The sequence below is a fragment of the Thamnophis elegans genome, chromosome 7 (genome assembly GCF_009769535.1).
Source record: "Thamnophis elegans isolate rThaEle1 chromosome 7, rThaEle1.pri, whole genome shotgun sequence".
NCBI classification, from domain to species: domain Eukaryota; kingdom Metazoa; phylum Chordata; class Lepidosauria; order Squamata; family Colubridae; genus Thamnophis; species Thamnophis elegans.
This window is the reverse complement of record NC_045547.1, coordinates 65,054,292-65,077,324: the sequence shown is the minus strand read 5'-3', so window position 1 is coordinate 65,077,324 and position 23,033 is coordinate 65,054,292. Positions and strand designations below refer to the sequence as shown.

At 39.3% G+C, this 23,033-nt stretch overlaps 1 protein-coding gene across 4 annotated transcripts in view; it reads right to left on the bottom strand.

Annotated features, from left to right (window-relative positions):
• The window catches only part of LOC116511631 (putative interleukin-17 receptor E-like), a 64,855-nt gene extending 42,214 nt beyond the window's left edge, over positions 1-22,641 (bottom strand). For all 4 annotated transcript variants that reach the window (XM_032221784.1, XM_032221783.1, XM_032221786.1 and 1 more), the window contains exons 1-3: positions 22,512-22,641; positions 4,202-4,229; positions 776-925 (exon numbers count right to left, since the gene is read on the bottom strand). In XM_032221784.1, coding sequence (XP_032077675.1) covers positions 776-925; positions 4,202-4,229; positions 22,512-22,607 — 274 coding nt within the window. In that variant the 5' untranslated portion in view covers positions 22,608-22,641. The remainder of the gene's footprint in view (positions 1-775; positions 926-4,201; positions 4,230-22,511) is intronic.
• Positions 22,642-23,033: the final 392 nt, after the last annotated feature.

Sequence of the window (23,033 nt, the reverse complement as noted above, 5' to 3'; positions counted from 1 at the left end):
AATATTCTGCCATTGTACTGAGCTGAAACCCACACTGTTGAACTTCACATAGTTTTAAATTACCTTAGTACTGTGTTTCTCTGAAAATAAGACCAGGTCTTATATTATTTTTTGTTCCAAAATATGCATTAGTGCTTATTTTTGGTTAGGTCTTATTTTCAGGGAAACACAATACTAAATGCATCCATCTGCACGATGATCTTAACTGGGGCTTATTTTTGGGTACGGCTTATATTATGAGCATCCCGACAAAACATGCTAGGGCTTATTTCCCAGTTGGGTCTTATTTTCAGGCAAACAAGGTATATACTAATATGACCACAAGATGGCAGCAAACAGTACAACAATTCCCATCTCTTTGCTGCTGTCTATTGATCATCCATATTATTGCAATTCTAATTTGGTAGTGTTAATCATGATGCAACCTATTGGCACTATCCCTCCCTCCAAGAGAACATTCTACACCAAGACCAGTTTGTGTGTACAAGCCCTGGGTACCAGGACAAGTATGCTCTCTCAGATGGAATCACAACGTCTTTACCTGTTTACCAATATTGTGATGGGAGCCCTATCTGAAAGGATTTCTCAGGACCCAAAGAATGCCCTGGGTTTCCCCTTCTCTCATATGCAATAATGCTCTGGGAAAGACATGAGTTCTTCCTTCTAGATCTCTCTAGAGATCTAGAAGTAGAGCTGGGCTTTTCTCCACATGCTCTTCCACTGAACAAGAGCCCCCAGTTATTATCCACATTCCCTATGAAATCTTCTGATTTACCATTAAGTTGCAGGTTTGTCTTAACACTTAAGTGGAGAGAGCAATGCCTGTGATCTTCACACTTCATTGTAGTCCCAAGCTTCATGTTTCTAAGATTGACTGGAGAAAGGGAGTCGGGCGCAGGATGGCAGAAACTATTCATAGCCTCCACTGTAAAGACAACAAATATATGTGTATATGTGCCTCTTGTGTAAAAACAAACTTGAAATAGCTAGATAATATCTTAAATCATTGAAGAGCCGAGGTGGTGCAGTGGTTAGGGTGCAGTACTGCAGGCCACTTTAGCTGACTGTGATCTGCAGTTCAGCGGTTCAAATCTCACCGGCTCAAGGTCGACTCAGCTTTCCATCCTTCCGAGGTGGGTGAAATGAGGACCCGGACTGTGGGGGCAAGTTGCTGACTCAATTTGCTAAAACATTTGTAAACTGCTTAGAGAGGGCTGAAAGCCCTATGAAGCGGTATATAAGTCTAATAAATAAATAAATTGAAGAAAATTTCAACAGATGTCTATAAGTTCATCCCTCATTATACTAATAAGGCAGGAAACACATTCATTAGACAAACAATGCACTATAGACATATACTTCAGTCACATCTTCTAAAAAGCAATAGTAAAGATTTCCCAATTCTGACTCAAGGGGGCTAGTTGTACAATCCATCAGTACATATGGTACTTTAACACAAAGGAGGATTTTGGATCAATCAAGAGTCTTCCCTTAAAGGAAGGAACTATACGTTCATTGGCCATATCACCTTAGGTTATCAATTTAGGTTCTGACCAAATATGGCAGTACTGAGGAAGATTACTAGTGCAAGCATCACCCACAGGGCAAAGTGGTTGCCAGAGAGAAAACCTACTGCCCGTGCAATACAAGTGTTTATGTTACTTCAAATCATTCTTGACTCTTGGCAACTGCCTGGAGAAATCCTTGCAGTTTTATTGGTTACATTGTCAGAAGCAGTTTATCGTTTCCTCTCTCTTCTAAGAGAGTGAGAGACTAACCTAAAATTATCCAGATGGCTTCATTCCTATGTGAGGACTAGAACAAATGACCTCTTAGTTTCTAGCCTGGTGCCTTTAATCATTACACCAATCTAACTCTTAACTGTTTAATTAATGTATTCTTAAGTTATACAATTGACTTGGTTAAATACTTTCCCTCCCTCACTACCCCACAAAATGAAAAATCAGAGGACCAAATTAGGGTTATGCTACCATTCTATGCATAGAAAGCATAGTCCAAAAATAATTTCAAAATATTACTGAATTGTACAGGTGTTTTTTTTTTTTACTCAATGAAGTTATTCTAGACCAAGGATCAGCAACCCACGGCTCTGGAGCTGCATGTGGCTCTTTCATCCTTCCACTGTGGCTCCCTATCACTCAAAATATGCATCACAACTGCCAATGTGCAACTCTCCCTGGCATGCGAGTTATTGAGCTTTTCTGCCCCCACTAGGCCAACCATGGATAAATCCAAGAAAAGAAAAGAAAAGAAAACAGGAGAAAACAGAATGTTTAATTCAACTACATATGCTAGTTTTGTAGCCACTCAGGAAATAGTTAGGCACCAGAAGGATTTTGTGACTCCCAGTGTTTTCTTTTCTGTGGGAAATGGGTTCAAATGGCTCTTTGAGTGTTTAAGGTTGCCGACCCCTGTTCTAGACATCAAAGCATATTCTCGTAGTTTAATAAACCATTCTTCCATAGCGGAAAAGAAGGATCTCCCCCCCCCCAAAAAAAGCAGATAAAATTCTTGCAGCTATTATCTTAAACAATGCCAGGTCAGTATAATTTGAAGGAGTGTGTGCCTTAGTAAAGTTTAATAGAAATATCACAACTGAAATTTCAGTTTTCATTCCATTCTGCAAATAATTAATTTCCAACACTGTTGAGTTTTGCTGCATTAACATTGGATTTGGAAGAAAGATCCAATCTCTGTTCATTTCCAGCATTGGGGGGGGGGGAACACTACTAGTTTTACCCATCATTTAGCCTTATTAGCTGTAAAATATCTTGTATCAATTCTCTATGACATATAAAATGAATTTAATATTCTTTTATCATTGAAATTGCCATTGCTCAATCTCTATAACAATAGAGATGCTATTCAGATCTTGCACCTGCTTAATTATATGTCCAAAATAAAACTAAGGACAGTGATGGTGAATGTTTTGGACTTGGTGGGTTCAGGAAATGCCTAACTTGACACTCCTGCTATTCTCTCTCATTCTTTCTCTGTCTCTCTGTCTCTATCTCTCTCTTCCTCCTCTCCCTCTCTCTCAGAAAACAGAAATAATTCTCTCCCCCTACCCCCAATCTTGGTCACCCTGAACAGTGGCACTTATCAGCAGTATTGAGGTTGGATCTGAAGCAGAGGCCATCACAGTCACTCAAAATGGTTTCCTCGCATCATTTCCCAAGATGCGCATCAATAGGCAGCATTCCCTTTCTGTTGACAAGCACCTATGGCCTATTCGAGGCTGCTCCAGATTGCACAAGGTCTTTGTTTTTTAAGTAGCCTCGGAGAATGCTGTGAACACTGCATGAAAACAGGCCCTAGCCTTGCACAATTTTCAGAGACTCAGGAGGCTACACAAGAACATGACCTTCTCACATGACTCCCACAGGGCCCAGTGTCAACACAAGAGCATACACCATCCTCATGCAGCCTCTGCAGCTTCCAAAGTCTCTGAAAAATGGAACATGCTTTCAAGAATGTTTGTCAGGAGTTAGGGAGCAGTGGTGTGTCCACCCAAAATTTCACCTTTGACATGTGGTGTCATAGTCCACCATCACTGCACAAACAAGGAGATGATTTGTGACCAATACAGCCCTGACCCCATTCCACCTTACTTCCCCACTAATTCCTCTCAACTGATTTTGGCCAACGTCGGCTGCCCTGAGGATCATTTTGCGAGAGAAGGGGGCTGCCCAATAAATTAGTGGGACCCCTTTTCATTTCATAGGTCAGTACTCTGTTGATTTTATTCAATAACTGATAAATCTTTCAGTCCTCCCAATCCCAGCCCCAGCCCCAATCTCATAGTAGAAAGAGTGATAGGTGCATATTTTCTCATCAGTAGGCAATGCCCATTAAAGAGAAATGAAACCAGAGAATCCACCAATCCCTTTCCTTAATATCAAATATGTGTAGACAGTACCACTGGGTGGCCTCATCACTGAGACAGAAAATGACTTAGAAATTGAAATAAAGAAGCTTGTGCTAGAGTATTTTTCTGCTGACTTCAAGGACTGTAGGAATGCAAGTTCAAGTGGCCATGAGCAGAGAGATATAAACTTCTGAAAATAAGAGTGAAGGGTACAATAAAAGCTGAAATACAACAACTTACTCTAATAAAAACACAGAGATCATGATCTTAAGAATGAATGAAATATAATAAGAATGAAAATATAATACTTACTAGAAAATTGATGTTTGCAATGAAATCCCTATGGAGGAGAAAATTAAGATATATTAATTTAAAGAATATATCTAAGGAATAAAATAAGACAAATAATACTCATATATTCCATATAAAAATACATGTTAGTTCTTAGAGGTCACTTGAATTATGTGGATGGAATCCAAAACATAATAGCACGTAAGATTTCAATCCTGGTTAGAAATGGCAAAGAAATTGTCTAGATAAAAGAAAATTAAAGGAAGATGCAATCCATTTCTTAAAATATGTGAAGAACTTTCACACAGAAATAAAATATATCTGCTCTATGTTACTTCAGACGGAAGGGCCTAAATGAATAGTGAAAAATACGAGAATTTTCTGTTAAATCTTGGGAAAGGTTCTAATAAGCTGTAGAAGGGGGTATAAACTGGGCAATAGTGAGCCCTTCTTTATTGAAGTGGTATTGATATCAAGACTAACAATTACCTATTTGGATTGTAAAAGTGGATCCTGTATTGCAAATTCTACCCTAAGCTCCTGGAGTAAATGATCTCCAAGTCCTCTTCAACTCTACAATTCTAGGAAGATGCTAAGCTTGTCAATCAGAAAGGTCAGCAGTTTGGCGGTTCGAAATGCGCCATGTAATGAAGTGAGCTCCCATTACTTGTCCCAGCTTCTGCCAACCTAGCAGTTTGAAAGCATGTAAAAAAATGCAAGTAGAAAAATAGGAAACCACCTTTGGTGGGAAGGTAACAGTGGTTCTGTGCATCTTCGCATTTTGTCATGTCGGCCACTGACCAGGGAGACGTCTTTGGACAATGCTGGCTCTTTGGCTTTGAAACGGAGATGAGCACCGCCCTCTAGAGTCAGGAATGACTAGCACATATATGCGAGGGGAACCTTTAACCTTACTTAGGTTGTGAGCTTTCAATTGGCCCAACCCTATCATACTCCAGCCAGGATTTTAACATTTTATTTTAGGATCGCATTTGATTTTTAGCAACAGAAAGAACTTCATCTAATTGATAGTTATGAGTATATTTGAAAGGCCTGCTATGGCTATGTTCTATGAAATAACCCTACCCAGTTAGTCCAATATAGTCCCCAGGGCTGCAGCAGAATCTGGTGAAAATATTTGTAAAAAAAAAAAACAGGTGGAGTTTTGATCGCAACCATCATGACTGCCATCCTGACTTTTTACACTATATAGACTTGTCCAATATTTCCCTTTTTCTATTCGAACATCTGCTTCAGATTAAATTTACTCTTGCCTTCTCCCAAAATAAATTAATTTTTAGGCTAAAGCTCAGTGACCTGAATGTGAAAACAGCAGCTTGCCTGCTTGTCTAAGAAAGAAACTGTTCATTAAACTAGCCTCTAACCAGTGGTGGGATTCATTTTTTTTTCTACCAGTTCTGTGGGTGTGGCTTGATGGGTGTGGTATGGCTTGTTGGGCGTGGCATGGTGGGCGTGGCAGGGGAAGGATACTGTAAAATCTCCATTTCCACCACACTCCAGGGGAAGGTACCGTAAAATCCCCATTTCCTCCCGATCAGCCAGGACTCAGGAGACAGAGAATACATGGTGGCGGGACTAGTCAGAGGTGGTATTTATCAGTTCTCTGAACTATTCAAAATTTCCGCTACCGGTTCTCCAGAACTGGTCAGAACCAGTGGTGGGTTTCTATTTTTTTTACTACCGGTTGGCTTGTGCGCAGAAACATCCAAGTGGGGCAGAGCTTCCCCCCGCTGCCACTACCGGTTTGCTTGATCCAGGCCGAACTGGGAGCAACCCACCTCTGGTCAGAATCTGCTGAATACCACCTCTGTCTCTAACCTTGCATGTCCTGGGATTTATATGTTTTTCATGTCATCTGGTTTTTTTAAATATTTGACTCATTATCACTGGTTTGCAGAAAAGGAAATTCAACATTTGTTTTCTAGAAACAAAAATGTCAGCCACCGTAGATTAGATGATACAATACACATCAGGTAAAATTCTGCTTCTGGTAAATAAGCCACATAAATGAAAGGGAAATGGTGCCACGTGTATTCTTTAGGCCGCAACAGTGGTTTAACATATTATGCAAATGCACTCTCGAATAAAAACATTAGCAGTAGCAGTAGACTTATATACCGCTTCATAGGGCTTTCAGCCCTCTCTAAGCGGTTTACAGAGAGTCAGCATATTGCCCCCAACAATCCGGGTCCTCATTTTACCCACCTCGGAAGGATGGAAGGCTGAGTCAACCCTGAGCCGGTGAGATTTGAACCGCTGAACTGCTGATCTAGCAGTAGCCTGCAGTGCTGCATTTAACCACTGCGCCACCTCGACTCAAATATTAGAGAAATATTTGAAATTCAAACAAAATAACCAGAGGGAGAAAAAAATCAGAAAATAATAATTAATTCAAGAATAACTGTGCTATGATTTTGAAATTCTGGCAAACAAAAGTATTTCCAATGGAATTGACAAACATTCCAAAGTTGGCATTTTTTTTTCTCAAGCCAACAATTTGTTTAGAAATAATAGTCTCCACATTCCATCTCAATTAACAATCTCAGTAACAGTATTGCAACTTTAAATATTGGATTATTATCACCTATTTAAACCATAGGCGAGTAACTGAGACCTAATCTTAGCAACAGGCTTCAACAAGGTATTATCTAGCATATACTGTATTGTTAGAAGTTTATGAATCAGAGAGCGAAGGAAAAAGTGAAGCTCAACAAAGGAGAGGCCATATCTTTTTGGGAAAACCACCCTTAGTTTCTACTATCATGTAATGTTGGGTCTTTCATATTTTTTCATTCAACTTAATCCTAATATAGTCTCTTTTTCAGTTCCCATCAATTTCCTTCAGCATTGCTGAATGATAAATACTGAAGTTATTGTTCCTTGGATGATATCCAGTTGAGGAAGAAGGGCAACAGAATGAGATAATTTATTGGCTCACCAAAGATAGCTCATTTTATAATTTATGTCTTTACCTATTTTCTCTTTAACTAATGAAAATATGTAATATTGTAATGCAGGATAGAGCAGGTGGTTATATCTCAATTTATCATTTATGCAGTCCATTAGCCAAAACAAGATGGACAGAATACAGATTTGACAGATGAATGAATCCATTTTTGTATACAACTATAGCAGATGTATGGATTATGTTTTCACATAAAGATTTGCAACCAGACCTAACAATGTTTAAATAACACCACAATATGAGCATTATTTGAGTTAGTTGTGGAATTAGATAGTCCATTAATTAAACCTTAATTCAAATCCTAAATATCTAAGAAGACAAGTTGTTTGATTACTGGATTTAAATCATATGTCAGGCAGAGGTTGTGAGGTTCATACAACTTCACTTCCCACACACTTATAATAGAATCACTGCTTCTGGTATGAGATGATTCATCTAGCAAAAATAGTTGTCATAAGAAAGAATGCTGAATAGACAAGGTTTTGGAAAAATGTAGCTGCAAAAAGCTAAAGAACCAAAGAGCGATATAAATCATGTTACCATTGAAGTGAATAGTATGGTTCATCAAAATATCTGCAGTAAAGGCATAAAGAGGAAATAACTTTTATTAGCCTCCCTTTATGCTGCTTGTCAGAAGACATCTGGAATACAAAGTACAATCTCTGTCTGGCATTTGTTCGTGGAGAGGCATCTGAAAAAACAAGTTCTATGAAAATGGTTAGAGGTGTTGGGTATGCAAATCCCAGGGAACAGAGGATTAAAAGAAATATGCTGTTGACTCTTAGGGTTAAGGTTAGGGTTAGGGTTATATGGGATGGAGCATACTGCTTCCGCTTTCACCTTTCAGCCCCAATCCAGGAGCCTTCGTAGTCACTTTTGCAACATTTGCAAAACAACAACTATTTTTGTTGTTGTTTATTTTATTATTTCTTTATTGGTAAACATGAATTTAACTCAAAGCTAAAAACTGAAAATAATGGATAGAAATTGAAAGGAGCAGCACTTTAATGGTAAGAGACAAGTTCATCTCCTTCACTGCAGATACTTAAGAATAGAATGGTGAAAAAAACCCACTATCTTGTTACTTTACTAGAGATTGTACAGATTCTTGCCACCTCTCAGGGAAGAGTGGAAGTTGTGATAGTTCTTTTCAAGAATGTAGACTCCAGAATGTTTTTCCACATAGAGTTTGTTTGGCAGTGACTATTATGTCCTTTACCGATTCAAATCTAAGGCATTTGGGTGACCCAAAGCAGCATTTTTTGGCAGCTGCAGCACACTGCTGGCTTATATTTGACCCAGTATTTCAATTCTTCAATCAGATGTATGTGAGCTGGTGGCATAAACATATCCAGAGATAGTGGTATGGAAGTCAGTCGCAGCAGTGACATACCTTCAGATAGTTGCTAAACTGGGCAGTCACTAACAAAAGACTATTTTAAGTTTATCACAGGCAAATAGTGCATGGTAGTTAAGTTTCTGAATCTAAACTATATTTAGTTTAGACTAAATAATTTGGTGTTTAAACTATATTTAAACTATAAACCTCTGTAATGAGAAAGACGAGACAGTCGACCACTTGATCAGTGAGTGCAGCAAAATTTCACAGACTGACTATCTACAATTCCATGACCACGTTGCTAAGATCATTGACTGGAAATTGTGCCAAAAGTTTGGATTTGAGTACAGCAAAAACCACTGGGAAAATCAAGTTAAGAAGGTTTTAGAGAATGAGAAAGTCAAGATCTTGTGGGACGTCAGAATTCAGACTGACAGGCACTTGGCCCACAACACACTTGATGTAACAATAGTTGAAAAAAGTATGGTTCATTGACATTGCAATACCTGGAGATGCGCGAATTGAAGATAAACAGCAAGAAAAGATCACAAAGTACCAAGACTTGCAAATTGAAGTTGAGCAACTGTGGAAAAAGAAATTGTCTGTTGTCCCGATTGTAATTGGAGCCCTTGGAGCAATACCTAAAGGGCTACCTTGCTATTTGGAAATTTAAATTTATCAGACTTGAACATTCTGATTCTACAAAAACCACCCTACTTGGAACAGCTTATATCCTCCAACGTTACCTTAACAGTTCCTAGGTCCTTGGTTAGGACTCGAGCTGTTGAGCTACCAACCAGCCCCAAAGGCTGTGAATCTCACCAAAGATTAACCAAATAACAACAACAACAGCAACAACAACAACAACAAGCAGGTCAAAAACAGCCTGGAAGCAAGATACGATTTGGAGAATAAAGTGATTGTGATAGTAATTGAAGAGCTGAAGCAGAGGGTTGTTGCCGTTGCTGAAAAGATTAAAAGATATGAAAACCGAGTAACTCAATTCAAGGAAAATTCACAGTTCAGAGCAAATCAGCACCAGTTTTATAAGAGCTTAGAAAGTGGAGATGGAGTAACAACAAATGAAAACCCTAATAAAGAGAAAGCTCTGAAATTCTAGAAGAATTTGTGGGAAAACAACAAGAAACACAACAGAAATGCAAAATGGATCAAACAGATTGAGGATTCTATTAAAGTGCATAAAATGAAAGATGTGAAAATAACAAAAGAAATGGTGCAATGACAGTCAAGAAAAGTGAAGAACTGGAGTGCACCTGGACCAGACGAGTTACATGGCTTCTGGTTAAAGGCACTTATAAGTGTGCACAAAAGATTGGCAGCCCAAATGAACCAGATCTTAAAAACACCTGAAAATGATGAATGGATGACAACTCGAAGGACATTTTTGATCCAAAAAGATAAAGAAAAAGGAAAGGATCCTGGAAACTATAGGCCAATCACCTGTTTGCCAACAACATACAAGCTCCTTACTGGTATCATTGCAAACCAAATTTATGGATACTTGGAAAGAAATAACTTGCTTCCTTTAGAACAGAAAGGATGCTGCAAAAATTCAAGAGGAACAAAGGACCAACTGCTGATTGACAAACTAATCCTAAAGAATTCAAAGAAAAGACGAACCAACCTGTTCATGGCTTGGATAGACTATAAGAAAGCATTTGATTCAGTTCCCCATAGCTGCATCAAGAAATGCCTCAAGAAATCTTTGGCATCAGCAGCAACATATAAAGTTCATGAAAACTTCAATGAACCTCTGGAAAACGAAGCTTATAGCTAATGAAGAAGTACTGGGTGAAGTTGAAATTAAACGAGGCATTTTCCAGGGTGATTCCCTTTCACTCCTACTTTTTATACTCTCAATGCTACCACTGACAATCATTTTGAAGAAGATGAACTATGGATATGAACTTGCAAAGAAAGGACTGAAAATTTTGACTTTGTGTATATGGATGATTTGAATTGTTTGGTTAAAAAAGCTGAACTGAATTTATAATTGAAAGCACAAAAGAATTTAGCCAAGACATTGATATGCAGTTTGGAATTGACAAATGTGCAACAATGGCAACCAAAGCAGGCAAGGTCATAGAAGATGATGGAATAGAACTTGAGAATGAAGAAATGATAAAGGCAGTAAAACCAGGAGAAGGCTACAAGTACCGCATTTTCACGACCATAAGGCGCACCGGATTATAAGCCGCAGTATCAGTTAACATTAATTTTTCAAACTTTTTTCATATATAAACCGCACCGGGTTATAAGCCGCACGTTTTTTTTTGCAACATTCATCCGCGCGCAACTTTCGCCAAACAAACAAATTACTAACGAAATCGCAACATCTGCCACTCCTCGGACTCCGCACTACATAATACACCCCCCCCCGCACCGTTCGTCCAGTAAGGTCGGGGAGGCGTTGGGCAGAATTGGGAGGGAGATTTTCAAAGAAGCGCACCAAATATCTCCTGCGAACTGAATCGGCTTTAATAAAGCAATTACCTGCCTCAGCTTTAGTTCCCTTTGTGAAAGTTAGAATCCGCAGCTTGAACCCGAGAAACTATTAATCCTTCCCATTAAGCGCTATTCCATCGGACCTCCCCATTAAACCAATCGGAGGAGAAAGCCTGGGCGAGCTGGGGAGGGAAACTGTTCAGATGGTGGAAGGGACGGGAGGCAGGAACGGAGGAGAAAGCCTGGGCGCTGGGGAGGGAAACTGCTCAGATGGTGGAAGGGACGGGAGGCAGGAACGGAGGAGAAAGCCTGGGCGCTGGGGAGGGAAACTGCTCAGATGGTGGAAGGGACGGGAGGCAGGAACGGAGGAGAAAGCCTGGGCGCTGGGAGGGAACTGCTCAGATGGTGGAAGGGACGGGAGGCAGGAACGGAGGAGGAAAGCCTGGGCGCTGGGAGGGAAACTGCTCAGATGGTGGAAGGGACGGGAGGCAGGAACGGAGGAGAAAGCCTGGGCGCTGGGGAGGGAAACTGCTCCATATATAAAGCGCACCGGGTTATAAGCCGCACTGCCGGTTTTTGATCAAATTTTAGGATTTTCAGTGCGCCTTATGGTCGTGAAAATATGGTACTTGGGGATTTTAGAGGCCTCTGATTTAATGCATAATAAAGTCAAGGAATTAACTTCAGCCAAGTACATTCGACAAATTCGCAAGATATTAAAGTCCAAATTGAGTGGAGGAAACATCATAAAAGCAATAAATACCTGGGCTATACCTGTCATTCGATACTCTGCAGGAATAATTGACTGGATCCAGATGGAGTTGGACAATTTGGACAGAAAAACAAGGAAGCTTATGACAATGAATCCTGCTTTGAACCATAAAAGTGATGTTGACCGATTATATCTACCAAGAGCAGAGGGTGGTCAAGGACTCCTACTAGTAAAACAGACTGTGGAAGAAGAAAAATACAGCTTGAATGATTACATCCAGAAAAGGGAAGAACCAATGATTAAGGAAGTAAATAAAGGAGGCCTTTTAAAGACAACTAAGTCAAAATCTGAATATAAGAAAGAAGTAATTGAGAAGCAAGCTGAAAATTGGAAAAACAAAGCTATGCATAGCCAATACTTGAAAAATAATGAAGGCAAAGCTGACCAAAAACTAACTTGGAACTGATTAAGATCAGGAGCACTGAAAAATGAAACAGAAGGCTTTATTTTGGCAGCTCAAGAACAAGCCTTAGCCACAAACTGCATGAAGGCAAAGATTCAACATGTTACCACCAACAGCAAATGTTGCCTCTGTAATGAGAAAGACGAGACAGCCGACCAATTGATCAGTGAGTGCAGTAAAATTTCACAGACTGACTACCTACAATTCCATGACCACATTGCTAAGATCATTCATTGGAAATTACAATAACAACAAGAATAATAACAATAACCACAACAATAACAACAACCACAACACAATGCAAAATCACCATCAATCAAATGCAAAAAGCCGCACTGCTTGGATCCGCACGCATATTACGAAAATACGTTATGACGTCCTAGGCCCTTGGGTGGGGCCCGACTAGTAATCAATGCCAAATCTGGCGAAATAACTGGCTGCTGTGATACAATTGTGATAATAACGCAATAGAATATTTGTAACTAGATTTCTCTTTATATTAGCTTATTTATCATTCTGTTAATTATATTAGCATATTTATAATTATAAACCATCTTTATATTTAATTCATACATAGCAATAATCTTTCTTCATCTATTTTCTACCTCTTATCTCTAACCAATTGTAAAATCAGTTCCATGGTAAGTAATATTCTGTGTCTTCTTTGTCCTTTATTTTTAATGTCAATCTGTCCATCTCTGCACAGAGAAAGTTAAATTGACCTGAGCTTTACAGATTGTCATCAGGTATAAGATTAAGCATAGCATGATTTAATCCCAGGTGTGATTTATGGATAACATGAAATGTAAAGCCACCCATTGTAGTTTACTCTCATCGTAGTTATAACATGAGATGTGGGAACTCTGCCACAGTCTAATCCTAAATTTCTTTCAGAAATTGCTAGGCCAGATAGATTACACAACTGACTTTACAGAATGAAAAACAGATATAATTAGTACTTGGAATAGTCACATAATTCAATTTATTATGAAGCCAAGCCACACAGAAGCAAATATAAACAGTATTGGGGAAATTGCAATGCAAAAAAAAACCCCAGCATGCAAACCAGGAAGAAGCTTAAAAGGAAAACAAGATGAAATATAGCTTTCTTCATGAAAGATAACCAAAATACATAAGGAAGTTGTGAAGAATAATGTTTATAGTAATGTGTCTGTAAAGCCTTGAAAATACAGTATGTCAAAAACACCTTCCTTTTCAAAGAAAAGAGTCTGTGGTACAGTAATACAGGTTTAGAGGTAACAATGCAATTTCTAGAAAGACGTGCAATTCAAACCTGCCAACTCAATGCAGTTTATCTCCATGAACTAATTTGACAAGTATGCTAGACCTCCCCTTTGAAAATTAGTTTAGTGCACTGAGTAGCCAAGGAAGTCAACTTTTACTCAGTGCCTTGCTCACTTAGACCAACCAAATCCCTTTGAAGATGCAATATTATAAAGATGATATAATAGAGAGTGGTGGGGTCGGAGGAGGCAGGAGGGCGAGGAGGCAGAGCGCGGCAGCAGCAGGGACGTCCCCGCCGCTGTGTCCGACAGGCCAGGCATCTTGCATTTATGTCCACCATAAACACGAGCCCCCAGGCCTGTTGGACACAGCGATGGGGTCGGAGGAGGCAGAAGGGCGAGGTGGCGGAGTGCAGCAGCGGCAGGGACATCCCTGCTGCTGTGTCCGATAGGCCAGGCGTCTCACGTTTATGTCCACTATAAACGCGAGAGGCCTGGCCTGTTGGACACAGCGCGGGGGTCGGAGGAAGCAGGTGGCGAGGCGGCAGAGCGCGGCAGCAGCAGGGACGTTCTCGCCACTATGTCCGACAAGCGTCTCACATTTATGGCGGACATAAACGTGAGATGCCTGGCCTGTCGGACACAGCGGTGGGGTCGGAGGAGGTGGGGGGCGAGGTGGCGGAGCGTGGCAGCGGCAGGGACATTATCGCTGCTGTGTCCAACAGGCGTCTCACGTTTATGTCCACCATAAACGTGAGACACCTGGCCTCTCGAACACAACGGCGGGGACGTTGCTTTTTGCCGCTGCCACGCTCTTGCCTCACCAACCATAATCCTCACTGCACGTCACTGATCTCCAGCATATTATTTCATCGAGGGACTACATTGTATGACCCCCCAGAATAGATTAGCCATGCAAGAGCTTCCTGATCAAGACATTTTGCCTTTATCCAAGAGAATGGAAAGGTGGCATGCCATAATTTACATAGGGAATAAGCTCCCCCAAAGACAGTACATCATGCCTTTTAACTAGTAAGGAAAGGAATGTGCTACAAGGTATAACTCATAAAAACAAGTAGAATCAGTAGTCACTTAGGATCCTTTCACAATCTGTATACGTCAATCTTTGTTTCACAATATTGTGCTCAATGTGGCATTGTAGATGTGAATGTGCTATCAACAATGCTGCATTTTGAGCATTCATTTGCACACAAAGACTTGTATATATCAGCCTTAAGCCTGAGCAAATTGGAATTACCAAGAATAATTCAAATCCAAGTGTTTTTATAAACCTATGACCTAAGATCCAGAGAGGGAGTCACATTTTATTGTTATCTCAACTGCAACATTTCTTTTCCCCGATAGCACAATCAGGTGCTTTTGCAGCTTTTCATCTGGAGATGTAACAGTGCCACCTAAAATCATTTTTTCTTTAAAAAAACAAACGATATAGAAGATGCCCATAAATTCCACCTGATCGTAGATTGTGTATACAGTACATGCAGTTGGGTTAACAGGAATAATCTTCTCCATTACTATATCTATTTACTTCTAATGAACTTTTTAACTGTGTAAATCAGGGATGTCAAACTTGTGGCATCATATTGTTATGAGACGTATCATAACTTTTTTCTCACTTTGCTAAAATGGGGTTGGGCGCAGCCAGTGTATGACACATTGGGCCCACAGACTGCGAGTTTGACACCCCTGGTGTAAACCATCCACATATGGAATATTTTATGCAGATCTATGTATATGGTGAGGGACATGGTGGCTCAGTGGCTAAGATGCTGAGCTTGTTGATCAGAAAGGTTGGCAGTTCGGCGGTTTGAATCCTTAGCGCCACATAATGGAGTGAGCTCCCATTACTTGTCCCAGCTTCTACCAACCTAGCGGTTCAAAAGCATGTAAAAAATGCAAGTAGAAAAATAGGGATCACCTTTGGTGAGAAGGTAACAGCGCTCCATGCATCTTTGGACAGCGCTGGCTCTTCAGCTTTGAGACAGAGATGAGCACTGCCCCCTAGAGTCGGGAACGACTAGCACATATGTGCGAGGGGAACCTTTATCTTTTTATGTATATGGTGTTCTTAGTTATCAATTTCTTCATAGTTTTTGTTACATAAATCATAACTTTTAGCAGCTAGGTTTGATCCTTTCCCTTTCTTTTGTTCATTAAAATGATTTAGCCATTTCTAAACATACAGAAAGAATTGAGAACTTCCTAAAAATAATTCAAGAAACAGGTAAGAAAAATAATTATCCCAATCTACTGTGACAGATGAAAAGGTTGTACAGAACAAAAAATGAGATAAAATGCAATAGGTGAGATTAAATAATTAGAAATAAATATAAAATCTGTAATAACATTGTAGCATACAATTTTCTAGGAAAAATTAGTTTGCCTTTAGAAAAAGACTCATTTTTTCTTACTGTTTTATATTTGTCAGATACCCAAGATCAGTGTTTTAGGGAGTCTTCTTCCAACATGTTATTTTTAAAAAAACAGGATAAAAACCTAATAACATTATTTATAAAAATGTCAAATCCAGTCTAAGCACTTAGCTTGACTGTTCAGCGAACCTTAACAATAATTCTGATATTGGTATAAGTCATTATGGATGTTGATCAGAGGTGATATTTAGCAAGTTCTGACCAGTTCTGGAGAACCAGTAGTGGAAATTTTGAGTAGTTTGGAGAACCAGTAAATACCACCTTTGATTGGCCCCACCTCATCTATTCTCTGCCTCCCAAGTCCCAGCCGATTGAGAGGAAATGGGGATTTTGCAGTAATCTTCCCCTGGAGTGGGGAGCGAGTGGAGATTTTACAGTATTCTTCCCCTACCACACCCACCAAGCCACGCCTACAGAACCGGTAGTAAAAAAAATGTGAATCCCACCACTGCTGTTGATGGTTGAAGTAGATATCTCATTACATACACATTTTTAAAAAAATAAAATCTCTCTAACGTTTCACAAGTGGGGAGACTAGACAAATGGAATAAACTCTTAAAACTGCAGTCTGCAATGAGTAAGAACTTGATGAGAAAATAAGGAATCATCCAGGTGTAAAACCAAAAATGAGGAAATAAAATTCACAAGTCCAGAATGGATTTCAATCCTATTTCCTCAACTTGGTTCTAAGAAAAGAACAAAGAACATATGAGGACATGTTGTGCTGATCCAAATTGACATAATGATTCAAAGAGCATATGGCATGTAAGGACAGCACAAAATACTAATCTTTTGTAGGACTTGAAACAATATACAGGATAAAGAAAGCAAAACTGTTTCTCTTTCATGTTAGGCAGATTCATCATCAGCTCTAGCCTACTAAACAGAAGATGTATTAATGCCTGGAGGGAGATTTTCTTTCCTTTCTTATTTCTGTATGACTGTACCAGTCAAATAGGCACTTCTCTCTCTCTCTCTCTCTCTCTCTCTCTCTCTCTCTCTCTCTCTCTCTCTCTCTCTCTCTCCCTCCCTCCCTCCCTCCCTCCCTCCCTCCCTCCCTCCCTCCCTGTAATTCTAGAGAAGTCAGAATGTACATGTAACTAGCCTTTTCCTGGTTATCTTGTAACCTGTTTTCAAAAGAGAAGCAGATAAAGACCCCTGAGATAATTTTCTTACACTTTTTAATCAACTCTTATCCAGGGGTGGGATTCAGCTGCTTTGGATCGGTTCGGGCGAACCAGTAGTTCCGGTATTTGGCTCCGCCCACCTGCCCCTGTGCTTTCCTGTCCTATATTTCCCTGTTTTTTAGCTCATCTGATTCACGCGGCACAGTGGATTGCCACGCAACAGCTGTTTTACTCACAGCCACTGACATAGAAGATAAGTTTTTGAAGCTTAAAAAGTTCATTTTTTTGAATGCTGCATGGGCGTGCGAAGCACACTCACCAAACCGCATCCCACCACTGCTCTTATCTGAGAGGTTTTTTTACTCCCATCTCACCTAGTTGTGATTTAGAATTCCCAGCAGGGACACAATGACATCTCCAGAAGGCAAGGACTGACATTTTCAGCCCTTGAAGTGGAGAATAGATATTAAAATGTCTTCTCTTTTACACAGGGCCCTTTCCTATTTTGCTTCTCCTTTCTGTAAAACAAAAACTTGCTGTTGGATTTTGGCCACTTGCTGTCCCTTGTCTGATCTGGGAAGATCTCCAGGCCTACACTAAACAGCTTAATGCGGTACTCCATGTCTTAAAGGTTGTTTTCCTATTATCTTCTAAAACGAGATTCAACTCGTATTTTATCTGAAAAGAATTTGACCATCTCAGAACTGCAAAAATGGGATCTGAAATGTGTTCATTTTTCCAATGTATATATTTTCAGAAATTCTTTGCCTGGCTTACGCAATGCTCTTGTGATTCTGCTGAGTAATTTGTATGACAGTCATGATTGTGGGCACAAAGTTAATGTGTAATCCAAACTAGCAGAAGCTGGGGCCACAGGACAAATTGCCCCAACTTTACCTGTGTTTTCTCATTCATACACTAATAGTATAATCATTAGTGGGGGAGTAGTCACCCCCTCTGCCTTGACTGGCCAAATTCAATCAATCCAAGAAATGGGTACAATAACCCCTTCCTTGTAATATATTTCCATATTACCGGAATAACTCTCCATTAAATTATAAATGTTTATTATTTGGATGAGAAAAGATTAATATAGAGATGTGTATTCTTGATGGGGAACTGGCAGCCTTTAGGGTGGGTATTTGTGAAGGTCTATAAGGGCACACAACAAGGCAGAAAAAAACAATGCAACTTGTACATTAGAAATCTACTTATACTTGCACCATCATGGAGACAAGCTACATCTCAAACTTATCTGCAGAAGTATATTTGATTTGATTGATTTGATTTTATTATATTTATATGCTGCCCTTTTCCCCCGAAGGGGACTCAGGGCGGCTCACAATTCAAATCAGGGAAGGGGGGTATATCTAGACCAGAGGTGGGCTGCTGCCAGTTCATCACGGATTGGGCGAACCAACAGCAGGTGGTTCTGCCTACCCACTCAGGGGCTTCTGCGCATGCACAGAAGCATTGCACAAGTGCGTGAGCACACACACACACATGAGCGAACCAGTAGTAAAATAAATTGCAACCCACTACTGATCTAGACATCAATCACTTAATAGAAAAATGCAATGTGTGAGCTTGTTTGATTGAAGCAAATGGCATTCTTTGTATTTTTAAACTGAGGACTGCAGTTGGATCAAGAAATAGTCTGCTGTACTCAAATGAATGGACCATTTGGTTTACGACTGCCACTACCTTATTTTTCTTCTTTTTAGAAATCATTTCAGACCCTGGAAGGATTTCAAAATTCCCATTAAATTGCACTTATTAAAAAAAATCTTCTTTCAATCCACTACAAACCAAGGTGCGGCCATGGCTTAGTTGCCATTCTAATGTGATCTTTTTCATATATATTTTTTTTAATTTTGAATTGAACTTTACAGACCACAGCATTTTTTGAAGAAGTGACAATGAAACATTATGGAGTAGCATTACATCAGGGATTATAAGATCATCCATTAAGCATAATGGAGTAAAACACATTTACAAGTGCTTCCTTTCTGCCCTGCCCAGCTTTTTTGGGGGGAAACAATTGGCTGATTTGTTCAATTCTGATGAATCAATGCTAACTGAGTTCTTTCTTTTGTTCTGATCAGCAAGGGGCCTTAATCTGAATCCTCTTTCAAAACAAATCAGCAAAAATGATGATGTGACGTGAATCCACCGCAGTCCAGTTTATAGGCAAATCTTTGAGTCTGGCTTTACTTTTACTTTAAAGCTGTTTTCTTCTAGTTGCTCAAATTGTGCAGGTTACAACAGACATGTCATTAAGCTGAACTGTACCAAAGGTGAAGAACCGAAGTCACATCTGATTGGGAAAGAGCTCCCTCATTATTCATTAACTGCTTTTTAATCAACTTTCCTTCGGCAGGGAAATCCCATGTAAAATATTGCTATTTCCTCCTTTGAAAATGTGTTTTAATCATAGGAAATAAAGGAAAAGAAATCCACATTGTGAACATTTATCATTTTCAGTGTGTTGCACATACCCCCCCCCATCTCTCAAGAATCAGACTGCAGCAAAGTATCCATTCTTCACACATAGAAGTTCACCAGACACAAGTTGCAAAATTAACTGCACCAGGATGCAAGTCAAATCAGGGGATTTCCCTATAAGTTCTGCTTATAGGTTAGGTAATGTAGCTTATTAACCGTGCAATCTTCTGCAGTGGCAGCTTTCCCAACTTGGATCTTCCAGGAGATTGGCAATTTAGGGAGTTAGTCTCAAAGCATTTAAGGGAGACCAGATTGGCAAAGATTCATAAGGATCCTTTCAGGTAAATTTAAATCAATAGTACCCTTTCATTGCTCAACATACATAAAAGAGTAGCATGAGATCGCCATGGATAGCATTGCAATTCTCCCTCCTCTTTCTGCCACATCCCAACATGGTTGTGGATAGCTGAATAAATATATGCAGTTTGAGGAAAGAGCACAACTCCTGTGGTATCAAACAATTTTTCAGGTGCATGTCCTTCAGGCAAGGATTTCTTGGGTTTGTACTGTAGGAAGTTATCACCCAGCCCTCTCCCAGAAAAATGAAATATCCTAGGAAATATTGAAAAGGCAGAATATTTCTCTGGATGTGAAAAGAAATAAACATGTTTTAAAAGACAGAATAGCTGCCTGTAGCTTCCTGCCCATACTTTATCAATGGGCCATTAAGAAGGCCAAGCTAGTCCCCTTTACATAATAAAGACTTCTCCACTTCAGCTGTAGGGGGATGGGATTAAGGAACTTTACCCAACTCACCACATGGCATCTGAGAACTCAACCAAACCTGGATTCAAAACACAGCCTAGAGAGTTGCCCATGCATGGCCCCATGGGAGTCTGACAACCAATCAGAATACATTTCTTACACAGGAACAGGAAACAGAGAGGTGGGACTGAACAGGTTATAAAAAGCCTAGCAAGCCCCTCCCTCAGCCCTTCTCTTCTTCTCCACCAACATTGAAGCATGTGATCACCTTTTCTGTTCAGGACTCAAGCCATGTGGTCCCTCAAGCCATGTGGTCCTGTCCACCAATAAACCATCTTTCCAAGCAGCCTCCATGTCTCCAGTGTCTTTTTCCCCACTTGGAGCCGAACCCAGAAGGACATTTCTTTCATCAGTACATTTATATCCCCAGATTTTCTTCTGGAACTTGAGGGAAGATCCTCAAGTTCCTGAAGTCTTTCCTGTTCGCCCACCCCCCACCCCCATGACATTTGAAAAATATATTGGTCACAGGAGAGAATGAACTTCCATGGCTGAGATAGACTCAGAACCAGGCTTCCCCAGTCCTGTTCCAAGATGTGAGTACAGGCAAGTGTATTTGGGTTTGCTCAGCCACGTGAAACAATTCGTTAACAAACACCTGTGTGAGGACTAGGGAGAACTTTAAATTTAAATGCAAAAGGTCCTTTGGAGCACAGCCATAGTTCCTTGTTACTTCTTAAAGCATCTCTGCCTTTTCTTGGGATCACACAGCTGCCTTTCACAGCTGCTATACATTCCAAATACATTTAGTTTAAGGAGCTGTGTGTGTGTGTGTGCTCTGAAACACTCCAAAGCACCATTTACTCTTTAAATCCAAGGTGGTGCACAACATTAATCTGAATCACCTATAGTAGTACACACTTTGCAAATGTGGATCAGCACCAACCTAATAATCCATCATTGCTTTCCCTAAGGCCCATTCAACACAAAATTGGTGAATTGTATCGGTCAACTTCAGCTGATAACTTCTTAAATAATGAGATACCAAAATCAGAAAGTGCACCTCAACATCATGTTACAAATCATTTCTTCAAAAAATATTATAGTATGCATCAATGATAATTCTCATGGTTTTTTTTTACCAGGCAGAAATTAATGTATGCTAAATATTTACATAATCCAAGGAGTTTAGCTTTCTTTCTCTAAAAATAACACCACCAAATAATTAGCCCACACAGCTAACTCTCTCTGTCCTGGGAAACAATAATGTGAGCTTGTTCCCTTTTTTTCTGGGTAAATTGAAGCATTTGTCCTCTCAGGAAAAATTATCACCAGTGTTGGATTTCCAGTTATGCTTCAGACATACTGCTAACAAACACATTCTAACATTTTGTGGTTCAAACTCAGTTTTTCAAGCATCCAGTAGCGTTTCTCAATTTTGACTTCTAACTCAGACCATCTGCAAGGCTGCCCTCAAGTGGAGTTAATTTAGAAAACCACCATTCTTGGAATACTACATGCTAAAAGTGCAGTAGAAATAATGTATTTTTTTAAAAAAACACAATTGGTGTCCAGAAAGACCAAATCTAAATTTTACATATTCAAATTACCATGTAAACATACTTTAATGCACAGCTTTATATTTTGACTTGAATCAAGATATTTTCATTCAGTTTAGAAATTAAAACATAGGTATTAATGATTTTATATAAATCAAAGTAATAAATGGTGACATGACAATATGCTGCATTTTTTCTGATTATATATATATATATAGTATACATACATACATATATATATATACACATAAATGCATACATACACACACACATATACACATATGTACACATACACACACGCACATACACGCACATACACGCACATACACATGCACACACACACACATCACACACACACACACACACACACACACACACACACACACACACACACACACACACACACACACATATATATATATATATATATATATATATATATATATATATATATATATATATATAAAAATCTAGAAATATCCCTGATATTTCATGGTAATAATGTAGCATCTCATATGTATTCAAGAATTACCAGTCTCAGTATACAACATAACAAATCTATCAATTCTCTGAAAATGTAACCCTGAGGTTTTTCTGAATCCTAACACTACACAGATTTATACTGTATTTAGAAAAAGATTGCGCCTAAAAGATTGACATCTTTCTCTATGGACACATAACTAGCAAATATGCAGGTCCCTCCGTGAATCAGATAATGGAGAAAGGATGATGCTGTTTAGAGGCTGCAGATATAAATCAAATTGTAACATACCTGTGAACAAGTGACTCCACATTCTTTAATCCTAGGAATGAGCTGATAGCCATATGTTGCATAAAATATTGCAAAAATCTGCCACATAAACTTCATCTTTGGGATTGTTAAGCTTTTTTAAAAAAGTTATTTTCTTTTCTGGTTTTTATTATGGTGACTGTCCTAAAGAAATAGCTGTTCTACTCTGACAAGGGATTTAAATAGTGTAATAGTCCCACCCACCAACCCCAGTACCTATGAAAAGAACTCCTCCTTTTAGTAGAAATCAACATGAAAATGAGTCATAGGGAAATTCAGATGTTACTGGAAGCTATAACATATTCTAGGCTTTCTCTGAATTTAATAGCTTTAATTTTAAACCAATATTGTTTTGTTTACTGAAGCTACTATGTAAATATTTTCTCTTGTTCCATCTTAACATAATTATCAATTGATCCTTACAAGGACAGATATAATTGTGCAAGAACGTTTGTGAAGATATAATAAGTAACAGACTTCTAACTGAAACTATTTCATTTCTAT